The 26308-nt window shown below is 55.7% G+C and overlaps 1 protein-coding gene across 1 annotated transcript in view; it reads left to right on the plus strand.

Moving 5' to 3' along the window:
• NKAIN1 (sodium/potassium transporting ATPase interacting 1) overlaps positions 1-23065 on the plus strand; it is a 38255-nt gene extending 15190 nt beyond the window's left edge. The window contains exons 2-7 of the mRNA XM_030964570.1: positions 9354-9491; positions 10046-10126; positions 13083-13280; positions 15144-15204; positions 18016-18097; positions 21405-23065. Of these exons, the coding sequence (XP_030820430.1) occupies positions 9354-9491; positions 10046-10126; positions 13083-13280; positions 15144-15204; positions 18016-18097; positions 21405-21414 (570 nt within the window). The 3' untranslated portion in view covers positions 21415-23065. The remainder of the gene's footprint in view (positions 1-9353; positions 9492-10045; positions 10127-13082; positions 13281-15143; positions 15205-18015; positions 18098-21404) is intronic.
• The last annotated feature ends 3243 nt before the right edge of the window (positions 23066-26308 follow it).

The raw sequence follows: 26308 nt of genomic DNA on the forward strand, positions 1-26308 counted from the left end.
AAGTTAAACCCAAGATTCCCAAATTTGAACCCAAGATCCCCCAAATCTAAGCCCCAAATCCCTCAAATATAAGGACAAAATCCCCCAAAGTTAAACCCAAGATTTCCAAATTTGAACCCAAAATCCCTCATATTTAAACCCCAAATCCTCCAAATTTAATTCCTAAATTCTCCAAATATAAGGACAAAATCTCCCAAATTTAAACCTAAGATTCCCAAATTTGAGCCCAAGATCCCCCATATTTAAGCTCTAAACCCCCCAAATTTAAGCCCCAATTCCCCCAAATATAAGGACAAAATCCCTGAAAGTTAAACCGAAGATTTCCCAAATTAAAGCACAAAACCCCCAAAATTTAAACTCCAAATCCACCAGATCTAAAATCAAGATCCCAAATCCAAACCCTAAACCCAGATTATAGCACAAACTGCCCTAAATCTTAGATCCCAAAATTAAGCCCCAGCTCCCCCAGATCTCAGCCAATGATTCCCCAAATTTAAGCCCCAAACCTCTTAAATTTAAGTCCAATTTTCCTCAGACCCAGGCCCAAGATCTGCCAGGTTTAAACCCACATTTCCCTACATTTAATCCCTAAACCCACCAACATCCCCCAGGTTTCAGCCCTGAGATACTCCCCTTTTTTTGGTGGGGTTTTTAGGGATTTTTCCTCCATTTTAATTAATTCTCCACCTCTCAGTGGCTTCTGCTGGGAATCTCCAAGGGGATGCCTGGTTGAGGTCCTGGATTAATCCAAATTTTCTTTATGGGGCTGTTGGTTTGTGGGCCGATGTCCCTGGGGGTGAGAAATTCCTGCAGGGCTGAGCTGGGACTCAGGGATCTGCCTTGGGTGGGACAGGGATTTATTTATTTGGGATGGGATGGGATGGGATGGGATGGGATGGGATGGGATGATGGGAAGGGGTGGGATGGGATGGGATGATGGGAAGGGGTGGGATGGGATGGGATATGTGGTATGCATAGAATGGGTGGAATGGGATTGGGAATGGATGGGATACAATGCGATACAATGGGATACAGCGGGATACATAGAATGGATGGAAGGGGATGGGATTGGCATGAATGGGATTGGGAATGGATGGGTGGTGTGGGATACAATGGAATACAATGAGATACAATGGGATACAGTGGGATACAGTGGGGTACGATGTGGTACAATGGGATGGGATGGGATGGGATGGGATGGGATGGGATGGGATGGGATGGCTGAGAGGACAGCAGGCTCTCTGGCCACCCCAGAGGTGCCAGCCCTGCTCCCTCGGGTTTGGAGCACCTCCCAGCTTGGTGTTCCCAAGGCACAGCGTTTCTCCAGGGCTGGAGCTTCCCTCCACTCTGCTGTGCCTCAGTTTCCCTGAGGCCCCGCTCCATGGAGCTGCTCCCCCTGGCCAGGAGAGTGGATGCTGAGCAGGAATCAGACTGTTTCCAGGGTAACTGAGGCACAGCAGGGCAGGCTCAGCCTCACTGGAACGCTGGGTCCAGCTGTGGTCACAGCCCCGTGCCTCAGTTTCCCCTCAGGGCTGCTCCCGCTGCATTCCCCTCTCCAGGGACACTCCTGGCACCCCCTCCCACAAGTGCCAGCACCCCGTGTCCCCCCACCAGGGCACCCTGGGCTCGCCAAGGTCGCTGCAAGGTGACGCTGGGGGAGGCTGAGCCCCAGCCCGGGATGAACGGGACCATCGGGGATCCCTCCCGCGGGAGCAGCGGCAGCTCCCGAGGGATGGATGGAGCAATTCCCGGCTGGAATATCCACCCCGGCTCCCTCCCGCGGGAGCAGCGGCAGCTCCCGAGGGATGGATGGAGCAATTCCCGGCGGGAGCATCCGGCCCGCTGCGCGGGAGGGCAGCGCTGCGGTGGGCGGGAGGGAAATTGAGCTGCTTCGATCGCCTCGGCTTTCCCTCGGAGTGGAAAAGTTTCCTGGCTGGGAGGCAGGAGGGGAAAGGGATCTCACGGCAGCGTTTGTGGGATGCTGCCAACGGGAGCTGGGGCGTCGTGCTAAAGCTCAGTGAAATATAAATGCGATATTGTGTCAGAGTTACAGAGATATTTTGTCAGAGGTACATCGGTTAGACCAGCCTGCTCTGGGGAAAATCGGGAATTTGTGCTGTTTTTAGGGAAAAAAACCCAAACTATCAACATTCCCAGTGTTCATATGGGGATACTGGAGCAGAATGCACCCAGACCCCACAGCCTGGGAGCTGAGGGGGCTCAGGGCTTTGTTTCAGGGTGGAAATGAGGAGGAGCTTCCTCCTGGGTGAGAATCATCGGGAGGTGGTCATGGAGCATCCCCTCTCCATGGGGGAGCACCAAATTCCCTGGATTTCAGCGTTCCCATCATCTCAGAAGGTTTGGGGAGGGGGGTGGGGATGTATCTCTATGCTGTGCCTCAGTTTCCCTCTCCTGTGATGGAGCCAAAACAGGACGGGCCAGTTTTGATCAGCTACATTTAGGGGAAAGAGTAATAATAGTAATACTAGTAATAATAGTAGTAATAGTAGTAGTAGTAGTAGTAATAATAATAATAGTTGTTGTTATTATTATTTATGGCCATTAGCCCCCCAAGGCTGCATTTCCCAGCCCTCCCTGATGGAACCTCAGGGATGGATGGAGCCAGGAGCACGGATGTGGGAGCATCCACGGCTTGGAAGGCACCCAAGGGGTGGCACCCTGGGGTCTCCAGAGGGTCCCAGGGGTAGGGACGCCCCCAGGGCTCATCCCATGGGGCAGATTCCATCGGGATCCCGGGGTGCAGCGCCCAGAGCGGCGCATCCAGCCGGGGCTGCGTTCCCATGGCAACGCTGCCGGATGCGGGGGAATTAATTAAATAACTGGGAAAGGGGAGGGGGGATCGGATGGGAGAGAGGAGGGGAAGCCGTGGGGTGGGCACTGGGTGCTGGGGGGCCCTGGGCACCCCAAGTGTCCCCAGTGCCACATCCCGGGCACCAGAGATGCTCCAGCCAGGTGTTGGGAGCTCCCACCTGGGGGGTTCTAAGGGGCCCCAAAACCTGCAGCATCCACCAGGGATCACCCCAGCAGGGGAAGGACCCCATTTGTGCCTCTTTCACCCCAATTTCTGCTCCTGCCGTGGTTTTACTCCTGCATCGGGGCCTCTTTCCAACCGGGGCCGCTGGATCCTGCCCATCCCCACCCGATGCTGGAGAGGGATTGGCGCCTTTCATTTCTTTCCATCTGTGATTTTATGAAGACTGTTGCAGATGGAAGTAGGTCAGGAACTTGTTTCCAAGCCATTAAATGAAGTCCCTGGGTTCACGGCGGTGTTTGCACCTCCCTAATAACCAATCGTGCTCTCCTCATTCAAATCGCGGCCGATTCCCCTTCCCGGGCCGGGGCTGCGGAGCTCCTCACGGGCAAGGGAGGGCGTTGGCACAGCCAAAATGCCCTAAACTGCCTCAAAAAGAGGGGCTGGGGGAGGGGGGAGCCTGTTAGGGGGTCGGGATGGGGATGTGGGGTCCTGGGGCACCTTTGGGGTGTCCCTGGGGCTGGGGGGAGATCCAGGGATGCTCCATCAGCCCCGGGGCTGTGGAGAACATTCCTCATGGATCGGGCATCCCGCTGCCCTGCCAAACGCTGCCCTGGGGGGTTCCTCTCCGAACCTCGATGGTTTTTGGGGCCAGAACCCCCAGAGATGGCGGCGGCTCAGGGACAGGGCGAGCGAGGCACTCACGAGGAGTCAGAACCGGCAAATCTCCTCCAAACGCGGCCAAATGAAAAGTTAAATCCTCGGGGAGCCTCGGGCATATGGTGTGCGGGAGGAAATCACCCAGCTGCTGGATAATGATCCATCGTAGGGCCAGGAGCCCTGCCCGGCCCGGAGGGGAGCTCAGAGCTCAGCCTGAGGGGCAGATGCTGCTGCGGGGCTGAAGAGCAGCAGGAGCCAGGAGCAGCCCCAGGACCCTGCCCAGCGCCAGCTCCAGGTTCTGACTGCTCCAGGATCACAGAGAGAAGAATCCAGGCAGAGCTCAGAGCCCTGGCAGGGCCTGAAGGGGCTCCAGGAGAGCTGCAGAGGGACTGGGGACAAGGATGGAGGGACAGGAGCCAGGGAATGGCTGCCAGTGCCCGAGGGCAGGGCTGGATGGGATCTTGGCAATTGGGAATTGTTCCCTGGCAGGGTGGGCAGGGGCTGGGCTGGAATTGCCAGAGCAGCTGGGGCTGCCCCTGGAGTCCTGGCAGTGCCCAAGGCCAGGCTGGGCATTGGGGCTGGCAGCACCTGGCACAGTGGGAGCTGGCCCTGGGCTGCAATGAGCTGCCATTGAAGATCCCTTCCCACCCAAAGCACTCTGGCATTCCCATTCCTGAATCAGGATGGAAACCAGCACCAAACCCCATTGCAGCAAATGGAGAAAGGAAAGGAAAGAATGATTTCCTGGCTGGTTCCAGGTGCCCCCAGTGCCATTTGCCACAGGGGGTTTGTAGCCTGGCAAGGCCTGGTTTGAGAGGTTTGGGCTGTGCCAGGGTGCCCAGAGCAGCTGTGGCTGCCCCTGGAGCCCTGGCAGTGCCCAAGGCCAGGCTGGGCATTGGGGCTGGGAGCACCTGGCACAGTGAGAGGTGTCTCTGCCATGGGAATGGGATGGGATTCAAGGTCATTTAAGGTCCTTTCCAACCCAAACCATTCTGGGATTCTCTGGTTCCAGGAGGAGCTGCTGGGCAGGAAGGTTCCTGCTTTCCCAGGGTGCTGGGTCTGGGGTGTTCACCCAGCACTCCTCCCCTTCCAGTCGGATTTCCAAGCTTGGTTTCTCAGGAAAAGAAACCTGGGAAGGGGTGGGGAAGGATCTTCTGGTGACCCTGCAATGCTCCCAGCACAGCCAGGGCCGGATCCAGCTCTCCCATTCTCCTTGTGGGGATTAAGGACTGGGAAACTTTGGAGTGATGGGATGGGTCTGAAGAAGGTGAGGGCGCCAAAACCAGCGGGTGATTCTGGGACAGAGGAACTCCTTCCCTCTTAAATTTGGTGCCAGCACACTGGAAAAAATGCAATTTTCCTCCAGTTCTGCCTCCCTGGTGCCGCCTCCCTGAGCCCCAGATGAGTTTGTGTCCCCACGGGTGTCCCCTCCTGGCAGTTCCCTCCCCACGGGTGTCCCCTCCCCATGGGTGTCCCCTCCTGGCACTGCCCGCCCCTCACCCTCTGATGGAGTTCGGTCCCTCCCGCTCCCATTTCCCCGCGCGCACAAATCCCTTCCAGGCTGGCATGAGCGGGACCAGCCCCCTCCCCCAGCCAATCGCGGTGATTTGCTGCCGAGCGAAGTTTTGGGGCCGATCGATGAACTCGTGCGTGTTTAATTAAGAGGGAGCCCTAAATCTCGTTGCATTGATCAGCCGCAGGTTTATCTCTAATTAGCGGTGGGACGGCGCTTGCATCCCGGCTCCGGAGGCGCTGGGGCTGGGAGGGAGAGGCGTGGGAATGGGGCTGGGAGCAGCGGGAATTCCCATTCCAGGGGCAGGGAGGATGCTCTGAGCCCACGGAACAATTTTGGCTGTGTTGGATGCTGCCGGGAAGTTGCTTGGGATGATGCTGAGCCCCGGAGCCAGGGCTGCTGTCACCGAAGGGCTGGGGGGTCCTGAAGGTCCCTCCCAGGGACATTTCGCCCCCCAAGGATCGGGGATGATGCTCCAGGGGCCGGACCAACCTGAGGAGCAGCTCTGGGCTGAGGGTGCTCTCTCAGCCCTGCAATTCCCTGGGCAGGGGCACCAAACCTGGACTTGCACTGGAGGCTGTGCCTCAGTTTCCCCACTCGTGAAACACGTGGGGCTGGCCTTGGGATGCCCTTGGGATTCTTGGGATGTCCCGGGTGGGCACTGAGAGCTGGGGAGCTGCAGCCACGCTGCCTCTGTGAGTCTCTGTCCCTCAACCTTAAGCTGCATCCCACAAGGATGGAAAATCCCAGATCTGCTCTTCCCACAGAGGGAAAAAGCTGGAATAACACAGCCAGGGAGCAGGACTGGACCTGCTGGGGCAGCTCCAGCAGAGCTTTGTGGTGCAATTAGCAGCCCCTAATTAGCTCATCCATGGGGAAACTGGGGTGCTTATCCTGAACTCTGCCTCTTTGGGAAGGAGAAGGGTTTGCTTCAAGCAGGGTCCTCCCAGCTCCTCCTCTCTCAGGCTGGAATTAAGGAGCCACACGGGTGTGATCCCTTCACTCCAGCTCCATGGGATGCCCTCAGAGGCTCTCCCCATTGGATTTGTGGGGTGCCCTGATGAAGGCAGGAATGATGAATCTGACTCCATGTTCTCAGAAGGCTAATTTATTATTTTATAATACTATGTTATATTAAAGAATGCTATACTCAACTATACTAAAGAATACAGAAAGGATACTTACAGAAGGATAAAAAAATAATAATGAAAACTCGTGACTCTCTCCAGAGCCCTGACACAGCTTGGCACTGATTGGCCAAAGAGTGAAAACAACTCCCAGCAGAATCCAATGGAACACTCACCTGTGGGTAAACAATCCCCAAACACATTCCACATGAGCACAGCACAGGAGAAGCAAATGAGATAAGAATTGTTTTCCTTTTCTCCGAGGCTTCTCAGCTTCCCAAGAGAAACTCCTGGGCGAAGGGATGTTTCACAAATGTGAATGCCACATCATCCCAGCCCCATCCCTCAGCTGGGAGCATCCCTGGTACCCAAAGCTCCATCCAGCTCTGCTGACAGCCCCCAGATGGATGGGTGCCCATAAACCCCCAGCACTGCACTCCCTGTGTCATTCATTATTTCCATTCCTCAGCTGAGGAGATTTACAGCCTGGCTGTCAGTATTTCCTGAGGCTGCTTCCTCAGAGAGCTGAACGAGCAGCGAAGTGAATTCTGTTTCAGTGCAAACAGCTTTGTCCAGGCCCCACAGACCCAGGGGCTGCTGCCCCAAGGGTTTGCATCACTTTTAATTAAAATCAGGGTCCTGCTGGCTCTGATCCAGCAGATCCTACCCGAGGGGTAGGGTAGGGGATGGGATATCACAGCCCTAGGATGGGGCTGGGCTGAAATCAGTGGGAATCAGAGCCCTCACAAAGCAAATCCAATGAGAATTTGGAGTTTGATGCATGGGGAAACTGAGGCACGGTTGGTGGATGCCCATCCTCGGGAAAAACTCAGGCAAGCACTTTTCCCACCTCATTAATTCTCCCCTGTAATTAGGGCTCACTAACTCAGCCAGGGATGATGCCTGGGGCCCCCATGGGCTCTCCCCTCATTCCAGATCCCTTTGGGAGCTGCTGGTGGATGGAGGGGGGATGCAAACCCCATTTTCCTGTGGTTTTCAGGATAAACTCCTCCTTTTTCAGGCAGAAAATTGGGGAATGGTGCTGTGAGGAGAACAGGGTGAATCTGGGGCACCTCGAAGAGTGACAGGACAGGGCTGGGTAAGACAAATGGAAAAGAAATCAAGTTTTCCAGGCTGCTGCTGACCTGTCCCTGTGCCCTGTGGTGTGCCAGCACCCTCAAGTTCCCTAAAACTCCTTTAAAAAAACCCATGGCCTCATCCAAAATTCCCATTTTTTGAATTGAATCCATTGCTGAACGCTCCAGAGCTCCCACCTTGCCTTTGCTCACCCCTTCCTTGGAGCTAATCCTGTGATTAGCAGCAATGGAGCCATAAATAAGTGCTGGGATCAGGGCTGGATCCCCCCAGCTGCTGGGGGATTTACCCCCTGCAGCACGGCCCCGTTTGCGGGTGGCAGATGGTAACGGTGATCAGAGCCCCATGGAGCCACGGAGGAGGGGCTGGAAATCAAAACACGGGAGCTGGAAATCAAAATACGGGAGCTGGAAATCAAAATATGGGAGCTGGAGGCTTTTCCCATCATAAATCATCCTTGGGAAGGGTTTTCAGCAGTGCCTGAGCTCTGAGTGATGGGAAAGTGAGGCACAGAGTGAGGTCACATCTCCTTGGGTTCCCCTTTGGAACTCAAGGAGATGTGACCTCATATAGTATAATATAATAGAATATAATATAATATAATAGAATATAATATAATATAATATAATATAATATAATATAATATAATATAATATAATATAATATAATATAATATAATATAATATAATATAATATAATATAGTATAATATAATTTATAATATATTATATATAATAATTATTCTATAATAATTATAGAATAATTATATTATTATATTATTACATTATATCTATATTATTATACAATAATAATTATTATATAACTATATATAAATTATTATATAGTATATAGTAATTTATGATTTTGTTTATTATAATTTATTTTATTATATATTATATTTTAACATATTAATATATTATTTTTTATATTATATTAATATAATATAGTATGTGTCAAATAATATTCCAAATTATTGATATTACCAATATTGGGGCCTGGACTTGCCTTGGCTTGTCTGGCCCTGCTGCTGAACCAAACAGCAGCACTGTGGTGTTTCACCCCACAGACACTTTGGGCTCTATGGGTGTGTGGTGTTTCACCCCACAGACACTTTGGGCTCGCTGGGTGTGTGGTGTTTCACCCCACAGACACTTTGGGCTGGCTGGGTGTGTGGTGTTTCACCCCACAGACACTTTGGGCTGGGTGTGGTGTGTTTCACCCCACAGACACTTTGGGCTGGCTGGGTGTGTGGTGTTTCACCCCACAGACACTTTGGGCTGGCTGGGTGCTGCTCTGGGCACTGCAGACAAGTCCAGGCCTGCAGGAGCTCTGGTGGTGCTGGGATGGAGCTTCCCCCATACCAGGGGCTGCTCCTCAGGTTTCCCTCTGGCAGAGAAGCTTTAAGGCCATGGTGAAGGAAAGGAGTCGGTTCTGATGGAGGGTTTAGATCCAGAGCTTTATTCTGGCCCACAGGCCTCTGAAAGCAGCACCAGCTCCAACAGAACTCCCTGAGCCCGTGGCTGCTGCTCCTTTGAACCCCGGGGAGAGGGGCAGGGAAGGGGCAGGGAGCCACCAAGCAGGGACAGGAGGGGAGGGACAAAGGGACAAAGGACACCTGGATGGCCCAATGCCCCCCAGGGGTAGAGGGCATCCTTTGGATCTGCCAATCACTCAGTGCCCTTCTGGAATTCCAGGAGTGACAGACAGTGCTGGGAGGGGAAAGGAGAGGGGACTGACACACCTGGGAGGGAATCTTCAGGGGAGGGACTCGAAGTTCTGGGGTAAACCCTGGAATCACAACGCAACACCCAATAACCCCAGTCCTGCTGGCCAGTGCACCACACAGACATTCCAGCCGACCCCAACCCGTTATTCATGGAATACCCAGCGATTCCCAGCTGCTCCTTGCCCTCAGCACCCCGGGGGTGCCCAGCCCTGATCCCTGTCCCCTCCCTGCTCTGTTGCAGGTCGCTGCTCTGGAGAGGCAGATCTTTGATTTCCTGGGATACCAGTGGGCCCCCATCCTGGCCAACTTCCTGCACATCATGGCCGTGATTTTGGGTATTTTTGGGACCATCCAGTACAGATCCAGATACCTCATGATGGTAGGTACCACCCTGGGGGTGCAGCAGTGTCAGCCCCGGGGGGCTCAGCCCCAGGTCCCTCCTGTATCCCCGGGAACACCAAAGCTGTGGCTGCTCCATCCCTGCCAGTGCCCAAGGCCAGGCTGGACAGGGCTTGGAGTGGGACAGAGGGATTTGGGAGGGGTCCCTGCCATGGCAGGGGTGCGAATTAGAGCCCTCACAAAGGAAATCCAATGAGTATTTGGAGTTTTATGGGTGGGGAAACTGAGGCACGGCTGGTGGATGCCCATCCTCGGGAACAACTCAGGCAGGCACCTTCCCCACCTCATTAATTCTGCCCTGTAATTAGGGCTCACTAACTCAGCCTGGGGCTCCCACGGGTTCTCCCCTGATTGATGAACTTTAAGGTCCCTCCCAGCCCAAACCGTGCGGTGATTTTGGGATTCCACGATCCCAACCCGGAGCCCCTGGACGGGCCGGGCGGGGCGGGGCTGGAGGGGGGTGCAGTGGGGCTGGAAGAGGTGCAATGGGGCTGGAGGGGGGGTGCCCGCGCCCTGAGCCCTCTCCTCCCGCAGTACGCCGTGTGGTTGGTGCTGTGGGTCGGCTGGAACGCCTTCATCATCTGCTTCTACCTGGAGGTCGGGCGCTTGTCACAGGTAACGCCCCCACCTTCCTCCTCTTCCTCCCTGCGTCCTCCGTCCCTCCGTCCTTCCTGCTGGCCCGCCCTTGCCTTCCTCCTCATCTTCCTCCTCCTCCTCCTCCCCCAAAAGTACCCCCCAGACCCGGGGGTGCCCCAGCCCTGCAGTGAAGTGGATGCCGGGGGCACCTCCCCGGAGCACGGAATTCCCATGGGATGGGATGGGATGGGATAGGATGGGATGGAATGGGATGGGATGGGATGGGATGGGGTGGAATGGGGTGGGATGGGGTGGGGTGGGGTGGGATGGGGTGGGGTGGGGTGGGATGGGGTGGGATGGGATCCATGGGATGGGACGGGATGGGATGGGGTGGGATGGAATGGGGTGGGATGGGATGGGATCCATGGGATGGGATGGGATGGGATGGGATGGGATGGGGTGGGATGGGATGGGATCCATGGGATGGGATGGGATGGGATGGGATGGGATGGGATGGGATGGGATGGGATGGGATGGAATGGGATGGGATGGGATGGGATGGGATGGGATGGGATGGGATGGGATGGACAAACCGACAGCTCAGAGGGGCAGAGAGCAGCAGTTTCCGAACCCGAACTGAATTTCCTTTATCTCCATTGAGGGGATGAAGGACAGGCAAACATCGGGAACGGGATGAGCAGGGGCAGGAAAGCTCGGGGCAAGGTCTCTGGCAGGGATGGGGAGGGCAGTGGGTGGGACACCCCCCCCACCCCCACTGCTGTAAATTCCCAATTTTCCCGGGATTTCTGGGGATCAGCATTCCCAGCTTTGGGACGTCACCCTGCAGTCCATGGGGTGAGGATGTGACGGGGCTGTGCCTCCACCACACCCTGCGCTGTTAAATTCAATTTTTACACCAAAAAGAGCAAAACCGCCCGCGGGGATGGGGCAGCACCGGGTGCTCCGAGGGAACCTTTGAGCCCAGGCTCGGGGTCCCTGCGCGGCCCTCCCCGCTCTGGGGACATCACGGGGGGCTGGGGACAGCCAGCTCCGCTCTCCCCGTGCTGCCCCGAGCAGGAGAAGCCTCTGGGGGTGTTCCATGGCTGGAACTTCTCCCCGAGCAGCTCCAGGTCACTTGAGGCTCTCCCGGAGCGCTGAGTGCGCAGCACGATGGGGAGAGGGGGAGGATTCCCTCCCACCGCGGGTTTTTGTGGAAATCCCGGTGCCCGTCACAGCTCCCCCTCGTCCCTGTGCCTCAGCCGCATCCTCCAGCTCCACAAACCCAAACCCACTCGCTCCCTTTCGGGGTTTTTGCCGCCCCCAGCAGCAAAAATCTTTTAATCCCAGATTGGTGATTTCCTGCGGGGGATGCTCAGCCCCAGCACAACCAGGGGGGCACAGAGGGGCTGGGGGGGCTTTCTGTGGGGTGGGGGCTCCTCAGGGGTTCCAGGGGGATTCTCACAGGGTGGGAAGGGGCAGCCGGGGGCTGGGGATTCTCCCCTTGCAGGGGGCTGCTGCCTGCCCAAGGCCACCCCACAGCTCCTGGAGAGGACCCAGGCAGAGCCCCAAAGCTCGTGAGGGGCTGACAAGGAGGGGACACGCTCCAGGGGGACCCTGCAAGGCTCCCTGGGAGTGGCATGAGGGCACGGCACCCCCAAACCCCAGGGGAAGCATCCCCAGGCTGCCTGGCATCCCTGGAACACGCAGATGGGGCGCTGCCAATCACAAACACCCTCCCTGGCGCTCTGGTCCCGCTCTGTGGCACCCACCCTGTCACTGGGCACCCCCCGGGGGCTGCCTGAGCAGATGGCCACGGTGCCAGCGCGGGAGGGAGCCCAAAGCCCGGGGCTGGGCTCAGGGAAATGCCCTGCTCTGACCTCAGGGAGCATCCTTGCCTTGGGAAACCCATTTACTGTGCAGCCCTCCTGCAAAGAGCCTCGGATCCACCATTCTTCTTCTTTCTTCTTCTTTCTTTTCTTCTTCTTTCTTCGCTTCTTCTTTTTCTTCTCTTCTTCTTCTTTTCTTCTTCTTCTTTCTTTGCTTCTTCCTTCTTTCTTCTTCCTTCTTCTTTCTTCGCTTCTTCTTTCTTCGCTTCTTCTTTCTTCTTCTTTCTTCTTCTTTCTTTGCTTCTTCTTTCTTTTGCTTCTTCCTTCTTCTTTCTTCTTCTTTCTTTGCTTCTTCTTTCTTTGCTTCTTCTTTCTTCTTCTTTCTTCTTCTTTCTTCTTTTTTCTTTTCTTCTTCTCCTTCCATTTCTTTTTTTCTTTTCTTCTTCTTTCTTTTCTTCTTCTTCTTCTTTTTCTTTTTTTCTTTCTTCTTCTTTCTTTTCTTTCTTCTTCTTCTTCCTTTCTTTTTTCTTTTCTTCTTCTTCTTCTTCTTTTTTCTTCTTTCTTCTTCTTTCTTCTTTCTTTTCTTCTTCTTTCTTTTCTTCTTCTCCTTCCATTTCTTTTTTCTTTTCTTCTTCTTTCTTTTCTTCTTCTCCTTCCATTTCTTTTTTCTTTTCTTCTTCCTTCTTCTTTCTTTTCTTCTTCTTCTTCCATTTCTTTTTTTTTTTTCTTCTTCTTTCTTTTTTTCTTCTTTCTTCCATTTCTTTTTCTTTTCTTCTTCCTTCTTTTTCTTTCTTTTTCTTCTCTTCCATTTCTTTTTTCTTTTCTTCTTTTCTTCTTTCTTTTCTTCTTCTTCCATTTCTTTTTTTTTTTCTTCTTCTTCTCTTTCTTTTCTTCTTCTTCTTCCATTTCTTCTTTCTTTTCTTCTTCTTTCTTTTCTTCTTCTCCTTCCATTTCTTTTTTCTTTTCTTCTTCCTTCTTCTTTCTTTTCTTCTTCTTCTTCCATTTCTTCTTTCTTTTCTTCTTCTTTCTTTTCTTCTTCTCTTTCCTTTTCTTTTTTCTTTTCTTCTTCCTTCTTCTTTCTTTTCTTCTTCTTCTTCCATTTCTTCTTTCTTTTCTTCTTCTTTCTTCTTCTTCTCCTTCTCCTCTACCTTCATCTTCTCCTCCTGCAGGACCGGGATTTCATCATGACCTTCAACACGTCTCTGCACCGCTCGTGGTGGATGGAGAATGGCCCCGGCTGTTTGGTGACGCCGGTGCTCAACTCGCCGCTGGCTCCCGAGGATCACCACGTCATCACAGTCAGCGGCTGCCTGCTGGACTACCAGTACATCGAGGTGGTGAGCAGCGCCACGCAGATCTTCCTGGCGGTAAGGGCGGCCCTGCTCGCCTCCATCCCACACCGGGAACGGGACACGCGGGGCTGTAACGATCCGTGTGTCCCGGGGCTGTAACAATCCGTGTGTCCCAGGGCTGTAACAATCCATGTGTCCCGGGGCTGTAAGGATCCGTGTGTCCCGGGCTGTAACAATCCGTGTGTCCCGCTGTACTAATCGTGTGTCCCGGCTGTAATCCGTGTGCGGGGCTAACGATCCGTGTGTCCCGGGCTGTAACAATCCGTGTGTCCCGGGCTGTAACAATCCATGTGTCCCGGGGCTGTAACGATCCGTGTGTCCCGGGGCTGTAACAATCCGTGTGTCCCAGGGCTGCAACAATCTGTGTGTCCCGGGCTGTAACAATCTGTGTGTCCCGGGGCTGTAACAATCCGTGTGTCCCGGGGCTGTAACAATCCGTGTGTCCCAGGGCTGTAACAATCCATGTGTCCTGGGCTGTAACAATCTGTGTGTCCCGGGGCTGTAAGGATCCGTGTGTCCCGGGCTGTAAAATCCATGTGTCCCGGGCTGTAACAATCCGTGTGTCCCGGGGCTGTAACAATCCGTGTGTCCCAGGGCTGCAACAATCTGTGTGTCCCGGGCTGTAACAATCTGTGTGTCCCGGGGCTGTAAGGATCCGTGTGTCCCGGGGCTGTTGGGTGAGTCCAACCCGGCTGGCTCAGGACTCTGGCCCCCACGGTCTCACATGAATGAAGTAAAAGACGAGAAGCGCTCTTCTCCACGTGGGGACGAGTGTCCTGTTTATTGGCTTGGGAATGGACACTTCTGGCCCCGGTGACCACCCAGGTGTAAGACAAAGGGGTGACCGCCTTGCAGTGGAGTTTTATAGCCGAGGATGGGGGCGGGGGAAGAGAACCGCGGCCAATGGGGTACAACTGAGGAGGGGAGGGGTAACCAGGGGACAGACCACCGGGGGATACAGCAGTAGGGGTGCACAAGGGAAAGACCATGTGATGGGAGAGGGGAAATAACAATCTATGTGACATAACATACTCAGTACGCATTTCCCATCACCCAGCGCAAAACAACAACTAAATAAACTATTTAGTGCAATACGACACGCGCTGGAGGGGCCGGGCTGAGCACAGGAGCCGTGGTGCCCCCGTCACGCATTTCTGTCACCCAGAGAGGAGCAGACAGAGCCCTGCCAGCACTCAGGGGGGTGTCCCACACCAAAACTTGTCAGGTCGAGGGCTGGATGCTGCAGGGATGGAGGAATCACTCCCTGGGAATGAGCTGCTGGGAGGGGGGGTCCCCCCTCGCCGGTGACTGTCACCCCTGTGAGCAGGTGGCAGTGGGGCACACCTGGAGGCAGAGCTCGCTAAAATGGAGCTTTAAGGGGAATCGTGGTCCCCAAAGGGGCTCCCAGCCCTGTGTGGGGCTCAGCACCCTCCGTGGGATGCCAGCTCCAGCCCCCTTAGGGCCCCCCCTTGTGCAGCTGAATGCACCCAACCCTGCTGCACCCCAAACTGCCCTGGGATGGTCTCTGGTTGTTCCCGGCCCCCAGTTCACTGCCAGGGCCCCCGAGTCACTGCCACGGCCCCCAGTTCACCCCCATGGTCACCCCCAGTGCCCCATGGTCACTGCCACGGCCCCGAGTTCACTCCCAGTGCCCCCCAGGTCACCCCCAGTGCCCCCCCAGTTCACCCCCAGTGCCCCCAGTTCCCCCAGTTCCCCCCCAGTGCCCCCAGTTCACCCCCAGTGCCCCCCAGTTCACTCCCAGTGCCCCCTGGTCACTCCCCCCGGTCACTCCCGCCCAGCCGTGCCCCCGCTGGCACCGTGCCCATTGTGCTGCCCATGCCCCCATAACCGGCCTCTCCCTGCCCTGTTTCTCCCCAGCTCTTCGGCTTCGTCTACGCCTGCTACGTCAGCAAAGTGTTCCTGGAGGAGGAGGACAGCTGTGAGTGTCTTGGCTGGGGGGACAGGGGCACAGGGGCTGGTGCCACCCCCAGCGGGATGGCAGCTCCCAGTGGGGGCTGGGGAAGCAATGCCCGGGTCCCAGGCAGCTGAGGAAATCCCTTTTGTTGGGTTTTTGCCCCATTTTCCCATCCCTGGTGAGGCAGAGCTGCTGGGGTGTGATGGGGCCGCTGTCACCTCACTCCCCCCTTGGCAGCCCCAGTGACTTGGGGACACTGTGTCCCCTGGGCTGTGTCCCCACTGCCAGGATTTCACCCCAAACCAGGGGAAAACAGCATTTTAGGCAAAGTGAAGGCTGATTTTATCCAATCTGTGCTGCTCCCCCTGATCCCACCCCGCTCCCTGCAAACCCCCCTCGGGAGCGCCCGGCCCCGTGACCCAGGTGGTCCAGGCTGAGCTGTCCAAGGGCATTAAAAGCTCATCTGCCGTTAATTAATTCCCACCAGCTGGCAGATCCCTGCAGGGCTGGGCCACAGCCACCCGGATGTGCCCGTTCCCTGGGATCAGCACCGGGATCAGACTGGGCTCAGCACTGGGCTTAGACTAGGCTCAGCACTGGGATCAGACTGAGCTCAGCACCGGGATCAGACCAGGATCAGACCAGGCTCAGCACTGGGCTCAGACCAGGCTCAGCACTGGGCTTAGACCAGGCTCAGCACTGGGATCAGACTGAGCTCAGCCCCGGGATCAGACCGGGCTCAGCCCTGGGATCAGACCGGGCTCAGCACTGAGCTCAGCACCGGGCTCAGACTGGGCTCAGACCAGGCTCGGCACCAGGATCAGACCGGGATCAGCCCTGGGCTCAGACCAGGCTCAGCACCGGGCTCAGACTGGCCTCAGCACCAGGATCAGACCGGGCTCAGACCAGGCTTAGGCTGGCCTCAGCACCGGGATCAGACCGGGCTCAGCACCGGGCTCAGACCGGGCTCAGCACCGGGCTCAGACTGGGCTCAGACCAGGCTCAGACTGGGCTCAGACCGGGCTCAGCACCAGGCTCAGCACTGGGCTCAGACCAGGCTTAGGCTGGGCTCAGACCAGGCTCAGACCAGGCTCAGACCGGGCTCAGCACCGGGCTCAGCACCCCCCCCATGCCCACAGGTGGTCCCAGCCCAGCCCGGGGCTGCAGCACCCCCGTGTTTTCCCTCCTTTCCCATGGAAACAAAACATTCCCGTGGGGAATTGGCCTCTGCCTGAGGGAACAGCTCCTTTCCAAAGGGTTTATCCAGCGCTGGCGGCTCTGGAACACGTTTGCACTCCCACAAACTCTGCATCCAACACCATTTTAATATTAATGCTGCCTCAGCCCGGGATGCAAATGCATCTTTTTAATGGAATATCTTATTAGATTTGAAATGGATGGATGGCGTCAAAATTGAGAGCTGGTGGAACATTGAGTCAGGAAGGGAAATATTCCAGGAGAGGGGGGCTCTGCCCTGGAGCTCTCAGCTCTCGGATACCCATGGATAACCCAACCCAGTGTGGGATTTGGGAACTTGGGTGGTGCTGGGGATCCTGGAAAGGTTGGAATTCCCAACCTGGCTGCGCCTGGAGTCCATCCCTGTGCTGGCTGTGCTGGGGAGAAGGGTCAGGTCTGGGGAAAGAGGGGCTGCTCTGCGAGAAGCTGGGGCATGTCCACCCACCCAGGGCATGTCCATCCACCCAGAGCACCCCCAGAGCCCCCAGGGCACCCGCAGCCCCCCGGAGCTGCCCCGGCACCGCTCGGGATGAGGGGCCGGGCCGTGATCCCTCCGGGAACGGGCTCGGAGCGGGATGAGCCCCAGGCTGGAAAGCCCAGCGGTGAACGCTGCTCTATCGAGCCTGCAACCCCCGAGGTGACCGCCCCAAAGGAGCGCTGATTCCCCCATAGCTCTCCCGAAAAGCTGAAATGCCAACGCCGGGGGCAGCGGAGGGAATCGCGCCCTCTCTGTGCAGCGGGGCTGTGCCGGGGGAGAACGGAGCGGACCGGACCGGACCGGAACCGCCGGGATCGCGGGAGCTGCTCCGGCTCCTTCCCCCGTTTCCCCCCGGTGTTTCCCGGGATGCTGCCGCGATCCCGGCTGCTGTTCCCTGGGGTGAAGCCCTGGTCGGGGATGCCCCAGTGCCTCCCTGGGTGCTCCATTCCAGGCTGCCCAGAGAGCCCGTGGGGTCTCCAAAGCTGCCTGGACAGAATTCCAAGCGCCCCAGGGACCCTGTCTGAGCGGGGGGTTGGGCTGGGTGACCCCCAGCGATCCCTTCTGATCGGATCCAGTTTGTGGTTCTGGTTTATTCCCTTGGGAATGCAGCGCTGGGATTCCTTGGGGTGCAGGGGTGGCTCAGGATCACCGAATCACGGGATGGTTTGGGTGGGAAGGGACCTGAAACCCCACCCAGTGCCACCCCTGCCATGGCAGGGACAGCTCCCACTGTGCCAGGTGCTCCAGCCCCAATGCCCAGCCTGGCCTTGGGCACTGCCAGGGCTCCAGGGGCAGCCACAGCTGCTCTGGCAATTCCAGCCCAGCCCCTGCCCACCCTGCCAGGGAACAATTCCCAATTGCCAAGATCCCATCCAGCCCTGCCCTCTGGCACTGGCAGCCATTCCCTGGCTCCTGTCCCTCCATCCTTGTCCCCAGTCCCTCTGCAGCTCTCCTGGAGCCCCTTCAGGCCCTGGAGGGGCACTGAGGGTTCCCCAGTTTCACACTGAGCAGTCGCATTTCCCTGGGGTGTCACATTCCGCTGGGTGCAGCTGCAGCCTGGGATGTTCCCCATCCCACGGGGATCTCCCGGCTCACCCCGCTGCTCTCCCTGCTCTCCCCAGTTGATTTCATCGGCGGCTTTGACTCCTACGGGTACCAGGCACCCCAGAAGACGTCGCACCTGCAGCTACAGCCGCTCTACACGTGAGTGCCGGGGTGCTCAGGGGTGCAGGACCCTCAGTGTGCCCAGACTTGGGGCTGCACATCCTCCCCGCAACTCCCCAGGCTCCACCCGGGCCGGGCCGGGAGCTTTGGGGAGGATCCTGCTCGCGGTTTTTTGTTCGCTGGGTTTGGTTTTGCTCACTGGGTTTTGCTCACTAGGTTTGGTTTTGCTCGGTGGGTTTGTGTTCACTGGGTTTGGTTTTGCTCGCTGGGTTTGGCTTTTTCGCTGGGTTTTGTTCGCTGAGCTCCCTGCCGGGGCCCGGGGCAGCATCCATCCATCCATCCATCCATCCATCCATCCATCCATCCATCCATCCATCCATCCATCCATCCATCCATCCATCCATCCATCCATCCATCCATCCATCCCTCTCTCCCTCCCTCCCTCCCTCTCTCTCCTGACAAGCGCAGCCGACTCCTCCTCGCTCTCCGCTCCCCGTTCAGCCGAGCTCGATAAACACTCCAGCGAGATAAGGCTCGCAAATCTAAAGGGATTAACCTCGAGCAGGCTCTGCCCACTGCCAAAAATTAATTACATTTTAAGCCTTGTATGCAAATTGAAGGGCAGGCGATGCCATTGGGGAGGCAGAGAGGGGCTGCGAGGGGACAAATCCATCTGTGACACTGCTGGGCCCTCCCTGGGGACACTGATGGGGTGGGGGGGGCACCCATGGGTGCTGTGCCCCCTGCACGGGGCTGGTCCTTCCCTGGGAGCCCCCCGGGTGTGGCAGGGACATGGATGGTGGCATTGGCACCTTCTGGCACATCCTGGGGGTTACTGGGGTGTCCTCCCTCACTTTGAGGATCCCAGGAGTGTTGTCCCATGGATGGGACACGTCCCCTGTGTCCCTTCAGCCCTGCCTGGGTGGGACTGGCCAAAGCCACCATGGGCAGAGGGACAGGGGAGCCTGTCCTGTCCCCCATGTCACCCCCAGGGCACAGGGGAATCTGTCCTGTCCCCCATGTCACCCCCAGGGCACAGGGGACCCTGTCCTGTCCCCCATGTCACCCCCCAGGGCACAGCAGCAGCTTTGGACACACAGGGGACACAGAAGCTGCTGGCACAGAAGGCTGGGGCTCTGTCACCAGGCTGGGGCTGTGCCACATCTGGGGACACATCGGCTCCTGGGGGTCCCTGTCCCTGTCCCGGGGTTGTACCCTCCCTATGTCCCCCTGGCACTGCCCCAGCTGCCAGGGACCCGGGATGGCGTGTTGGGTGACACCAGGACACTGTCACCGCCCTGCCAGCTCCCCCGTCCCCCGGCAGCTCGTTAATGACCCACAGATTAATTAATGCAGTTGTCACTTCCATGTCCCCTCCATCCCCCTGTCAGCAGGGGCAGCTCAGGGACTCAGGGGTGCCCCTGTCCCCAAAGGAGGGGACACGTGGTGGCTCATGGAGGGGACACCGGCAGGGCTCCTCTCACCAGCCAGGGGACAAACAAGGGCTGGCCTGGCTCTGTGGGGCAGGTCACTCGTGTCCCCAGGGCCACTCGTGTCCCCAGGGCCAGCCGGGCTGCAGCAATTACCGCTCATTCTGCAGTTTCTAATTAGCTGTGATTGAATTAACGGACACGTGAAGAGCTCCAGGAATAATTACAACAACAACAACAACAACAACAACAACAACAACAACAATAATAATAATAATAATAATAATAATAATTATTATTATTATTATTATTATATATTATTATTATATTATATACTATATATTATATACTGTATATTATATACTATATATTATACATTATACATTATACATTATATATTATATATTATATATTATATATTATATATTATATATTATATATATATATATATATTATATATTATATATTATATATTATATATTATATATTATATATTATATATTATATATTATATATTTTATATTATATACTATATATTAATTTATTTTTATTTTAATTGTATTTTTATTATTCTATTGTTGTTGTTAACAATAACAACAATAATAAGGAAAACCTGTGATATAACAACGGTTTAATAATTGAAATGAAGCAAAATAAAACAACAAGAATAATAGCAGTGGTAATAGTGGTAATAGTTGTAGTAACAAGTGTATTGTTGTTATTAATAAAAATAAAAATAGTTATGACAATAATAGGGAGAACTTGTGGGGTAACAACAGTTTAATAATTGAAGTTAAGAAAAGTATAATAACAAGAATAATAGTAGTATAATAACAAGTATAATAGTAGGAGGAGGAGCTGTATTATTATTAATAATAATAAGAAAAATATCAACAATAACAGGGGAAACCTGTGGGGTAACAACAGTTTAATAACTGAAATTAAAGAATATATAATAACAGGAATAATAGTAATAGTAGTAGTCATAATAGTTGTAGGAGGAGCTGTATTATTATCAATAAAAATAAAAATAGCAACAACAGTAACAGGGAGAACCTGTGGGGTTACAACAGTTTAATAACTGAAATTAAGCAAAAGATAACAAGAAGAATAATAACACTAGCAACAGTAGCAGTAGCAACTATATTATTATTAGTATTAATAATAACAACAATAAAATTATTAATAATAACAACGATGGCAATGCTGATTATAATAACAACAATAATAAAAATAAAACCCAAAACCAAAAAATAAAATAAAAATAAAAATAAAAATAAAAAATAAAATTATAATAGACACGCCAAGAAGAGAGAGGAATAAACCCCGGGAACAACAATAAAATTATTAATAACAACAACGATAACAATGCTGATTATAATAACAACAATAATAAAAAATAAAACCCAAAACCAAAATAAAAATAAAATTAAAATTAAAAAAAAAAATCATTATAGACACGCCAAGAAGAGAGAGGGATGAAGCCCAGGAGCACTGTGTCGCCGTGTGAGGGGACACCCGCCCCGCTCCCCCGCTGCTCTCTGACATTTTGGGGGTGGAAGAGAGCAGTGACCCCATGAGAGGTCCCTGTCCGCCGCTGGCCGCGGCTCTTTGTCCCCACGTGCGGACACCCGCGGGGTCTGTCCAACCCCTGCTGTCCCCTCGTTGTCCCTTTGTGCCTCTTTGTCCCCGTGTGGGGACACTCCATGAGCTCCCTCCCAACCTCTGCTGTCCCCTCTTTGTCCCCATGTGGGGACACTCTGTGGGTGTCTCCCAATCCCTCCTGTCCCCTCTTTGTCCCTTTGTGCCTCTTTGTCCCCACATGGGGACACACCGTGGCTCTCTCCCAACCCCTGCTGTCCCCTCTTTGTCCCCCATGGGCTCTCTCCCAACCCCTGCTGTCCCCTCTCTTCCAGCTCGGGATAACCGGAGCCAGCGGCGCCAGGACCCCGCGGTGCCACCATCCCCTGATGCCACCGGCGCGACGGGGCCACCACCCTGCTGCAGCCCGGGACATGGCGGGGGCTGTGCCACCCCCTGGGCACCCCCTGCCCGCCGTGGGGACACGGGGACAGCGCGGAGGTGGCGGCGCTCACGGGACACCGCTGGATGTGTTTGTCCCAGCCTGGCTTTTCCTTGGAGCAGCGGAGCGGGCTCGGGACAGGGACAGGGACAGCACCGCCCTGGGGACAGGCGGGCTCGGGACAGTTTCCTGACGCTCCGGATCTGGCTCAGACTGGCCCCAAGCACGGGATTTGTGCCCCGGCAGGAATTCCCCCGCCCCCAGGCCGGGATGAAGCCGCAGTGCCGGGACTCGCTCTGGGACGCTCCGAGGAGTCGGATCCGTCCATCGGCGTCACCCCGACCCCAGATTTGGGGACACGGGGGACACACGGGACCCTGAACCCCCTGCACCCCCTCCCTGCCACATTTTGGGGGCCTTGCTCCGAGCTGGGAGCCCCGAGGCTGCTGCAGCCCAGCCCCTCCCCGGCCCTTGGAACGATCTGATGAATGTTTGGGTTGCTTTGGGATTTCTTTTTTCCAATGATTTCTTTGGGTTTTTATTTAATTTAAAGTGCCTGAGTAGACTCTGGCTGAGCCGGCCCCCCCCCCCCAAGGCTGACACCGTGCCTTCAGCAGGGCTGGGGGTCCCACCCTGGTCCCTTCATCCGTGGGGGGCTCGGTGCCAAATTCATCCATCAGCTCCAGCGGCACAGGGACACCGGCCCTGGGGGAAGGATTTTGGGGGGTGTGAGGTGGGTTGGGCAGGGGTTGCTTTGCAGGAGGAAGATCAGCTGGGAATGAAAAGCCTTGGAAGGAACTGAAAGGGAAAAAGGAGTTTCCTGGAGTGTCCCAGCTCCCCAGAACCTCCTCGCTCTCCTTCCCGTGGGACGCGGCTCCTCCAAGATCCTGGATCTGCTCCAAAGCCCAGCCTGCACCCCTGGGAGGGAGCTGGGGAATGTGGGTGGATTTCACCTCCCAGCTGTTTCTCCTCCAGTGCCAGGGGAGCTTTTTTCACCCTGGAATGGTTTTTTGGCCCTTCCCAACAGGGAGCCCTGGAGGTGCCAGGGCCCAGAGCTGGGATGGGCTGAGCCACCTCCAGCCAAGCTGTGAACTCTACAGGCAATAATTTTCCACCCTTTGCCCCTCTTCTTTCCATGGAAATCATGTTTTTTTTCAGGCAGTGATCCCCCTCGTTCCCCAGAACATATCCCCATCCCCAAGCCCTGGGGCCAGCAGCATCTTTGGGGTTTATTTTCCTCTCCAGGACCAAGGGTGCTGCACTGACCCGCTCTGGGGTGGGATGGGATGGGATGGGATGGGATGGGATGGGATGGGATGGGATGGACAGGCAGACACTCCCCTGCTCCCAGCCCTTCCCAAACCCAGCAGGAAGAGCTCACTGCATTAAAGCTCTTGGGAAGAGCCTCCCTCCCTCCCTCTCCTGGGCTCCGCAGGGGCACGGCACTCCAGGACCTTGGGTGTTTCTGTTCCGTTGGCTTGGTTTTCTATGAGCCCGTCTTTGTAACGTGAATCGAGGATTTCTTTTCTATTCTGTAATTATAAAAGTCAAAGGAAAGTTTCAGCTGGTGCTGTTCTGCTTCGGGGCACTTCCCTTCCCCAGGCAGTTCAGGTGATTAAGGTGGGGGTGGTTTTAATTTTTTTTTTTAATTATTTTTCTCTTTTTCCCTTCCTTAATACTGCCACCTCCCTCCTCAGAGCTCTGAATGCCCCAGATTTCCCCATTTTATATCATGGAATGGTTTGGGCTGGGAAAAGAGCTTAAATCCCAAGCTCCAGGGGCAGCCACAGCTGCTCTGGGCACCCTGGCACAGCCCAAACCTCTCGAACCAGGCCTTGCCAGGCTACAAACCCCCTGTGGCAAATGGCACTGGGGGCACCTGGAACCAGCCAGGAAATCATTCTTTCCTTTCCTTTCTCCATTTGCTGCAATGGGGTTTGGTGCTGGTTTCCATCCTTGATTCAGGAATGGGAATGCCAGAGTGCTTTGGGTGGGAAGGGATCTTCAATGGCAGCTCATTGCAGCCCAGGGACAGCTCCCACTGTGCCAGGTGCTGCCAGCCCCAATGCCCAGCCTGGCCTTGGGCACTGCCAGGGCTCCAGGGGCAGCCACAGCTGCTCTGGCAATTCCAGCCCAGCCCCTGCCCACCCTGCCAGGGAACAATTCCCAATTGCCAAGATCCCATCCAGCCCTGCCCTCTGGCACTGGCAGCCATTCCCTGGCTCCTGTCCCTCCATCCTTGTCCCCAGTCCCTCTGCAGCTCTCCTGGAGCCCCTTCAGGCCCTGCAAGGGCTCTGAGCTCTGCCTGGAGCCTTCTCCTCTCCAGGGGAGCACCCCCAGCTCTCCCAGCCTGGCTCCACAGGGGCTCCAGCCCTGCACCAGCTCTGTGGGTTCCGCTGGGCTCTCTCCAGCAGCTCCAGCTCTTTGATTTCGGAGGCTCCAGGGCTGGGGGCAGCTCTGCAGCTCGGTTCATTCCACAGCGCTCCAGCATCCCGCGGCTCCCCAGCCGGGCGCCCATCCCACCGGCGCTCCTCCCCAGCCGGGCGGGAGGGGCGACCCCGCTCCCCTGCCCCCACCACGGCTCTGCCTCTTCCACAACAACCTCCCTGCCCTGCCCTGCCCAGCCCAGCCCAGCCCATCCCAGCCCAGCCCAGCCCAGCCCGGCCCGGCCCGGCCCATCCAGGCTCCGCAGCCGGGCCGGACACGCCGGGAAATCCTCCTGAGGCGGCGGAGCTGCAGCTTCGCCCTCCTGGGAAGGGCGGGAGAGCATCAAACTGGCGGCTGGAATGGACTCCGTAAAGTGGTTTTCCATTAAAACCTTTGATTTTGGGACACGACTCCGAGTTTATAACCGCAGGTTTGGTTTTAGAGCCAGAATGGTCTTTTGAGAGCAGCAGAGGGAATTCTTGGGACGGGGCCAAAGCTGTCCCAAATGTCACCTGTGCCGTGTGATGTGCCCACCCTGCCCCTGGCAAAGCCTGGAGCCGGGACACGGGTGCAGCGCCCCAAAACCATCAGGGCACCCCAAATTTAAAATCCAGTGAGTGTGGGCATTGCATTGATTCTCACAGACACGGGGGAGGCTGGGGGTCGCTCTGCACCCCTCCCACCCTGGCCCCAGCCGGTCCCTCTGCACAGCCAGCATCCCATTCTCACGGTCCCCGTCCCCTTCCCTATAGATCCTGTCCCCTCTCCAAACGGCTGTGCCCTCCCCACAGCCCCTGTCCCTCCCCACAGCCCCTGTCCCATTCCCACAGCCCCTGTCCCCTCCCCCAAATCCCTGTCCCCTTCACACAGCCCTTTGCCCTCTCCAAATCTCTGTCCCCTCTCCCCAGTCCTGTCCCCTCCCCACCCCTGTTCCCTCCCAGCCCTGTCCCCTCGCCCCAGTCCTGTCACAGCATCACAGAATTTCTAGGTTGGAAGAGACCTTTAAGATCACCGAGTCCAACCCATCTTCCAACACCTCAACTAGATCATGGCACCAAGTGCCATGTCCTCTCCCTATAGCCCCTGTCCCCAGCCCAACACTGTCCCCTCCCAGTCCCTGTCCCTCCCCAGCCCTGTCCCCTAACACAGCCCCTGTCCCCTCCCTAGGGCCCCTGTCCCCTCCCAGCCCTGTCCCCTCACACAGCCCCTGTCCCTTCCCAGCCCCGTCCCTTCCCAGCCCCTGTCCCCTCCCAGCGCTGTCCCCTAACACAGCCCCTGTCCCCTCACACAGCCCCTGTCCACTCCCAGCGCTGTCCTCTAACACAGCCCCTGTCCCCTCACAGAGCCCCTGTCCCCTCCCAGCCCTGTCCCCTCACACAGCCCCTGTCCCCTCCCAGCCCCGTCCCTTCCCAGCCCCGTCCCTTCCCAGCCCTGTCCCCTCCCAGCGCTGTCCCTCCCCTCGGGGCCGCGCTGTCATTACCGAGTCCGAGCAGTGCCCAGGCTCTCAGCAGAGCCCCGAGCGGGCCGTGCCCGGGAAGGGCAGCAGAAAAAAGCCGATTTTCTTCCATCCCCAGCCCGGCAAAGAAACGGCGGAGGAGCAACAAAGGATGAATTTTGCCTCTCGCAGCCGCCGGAGCCCGGCGAGGCCCAGATGTTCAGGAGGAAAAAAGGCGCTTTCAGAGCCTCCAACAAAGGCACAGAGCCGCTTTTCAGGGCTCGGGGATGTGGGGAGCCAGCTGGGCGCTCCAAGGTGTGCTGGGACCCGGGGAACACAGCACTGAGGTGCTCCCACCAAGGGAAATCATCAAGGGACACGTTCAGGGTTGGATCCTTCCTGCATTGGCTCGGGAGCAAGGAGGGATGGAGAGAACATCCCTGAGCAAGGAGGGATGGAGAGAACATCCCTGAGCAGGGAGGGATGGAGAGAACATCCCTGAGTAAGGAGGGATGGAGAGAACATCCCTGAGCAGGGAGGGATGGAGAGAACATCCCCTGAGTAAAGAGGGAATGGAGAGAACATCCCTGAGCATGGAGGGATGGAGAGAACATCCCTGAGCAAGGAGGGGTGGAACAAACATCCCGGAGTAAGGAGGGGTGGAGTGAGCATCCTTGAGCAAGGAGGGGTGGAGTGAACATCCCTATTGGATTTGCTGGGTGCCCCTGCCAGGGAGGAATGATGAATCTGACTCCATGTTCTCAGAAGGTTAATTTATTATTTTATGATACTATATTATATTAAAGAATGCTAAACTAAACTGTACTAAAGAATACAGAAAGGACACTTATAGAAGGCTAAAAAGATAATAATGAAAACTCGTGACTCTTTCCAGAGTCCTGACACAGCTTGGCACTGATTGGCCAATAAGTCAA

The sequence above is a fragment of the Camarhynchus parvulus genome, chromosome 23, assembly GCF_901933205.1.
Source record: "Camarhynchus parvulus chromosome 23, STF_HiC, whole genome shotgun sequence".
In the NCBI taxonomy this organism is placed as follows: Eukaryota; Metazoa; Chordata; class Aves; order Passeriformes; family Thraupidae; genus Camarhynchus; species Camarhynchus parvulus.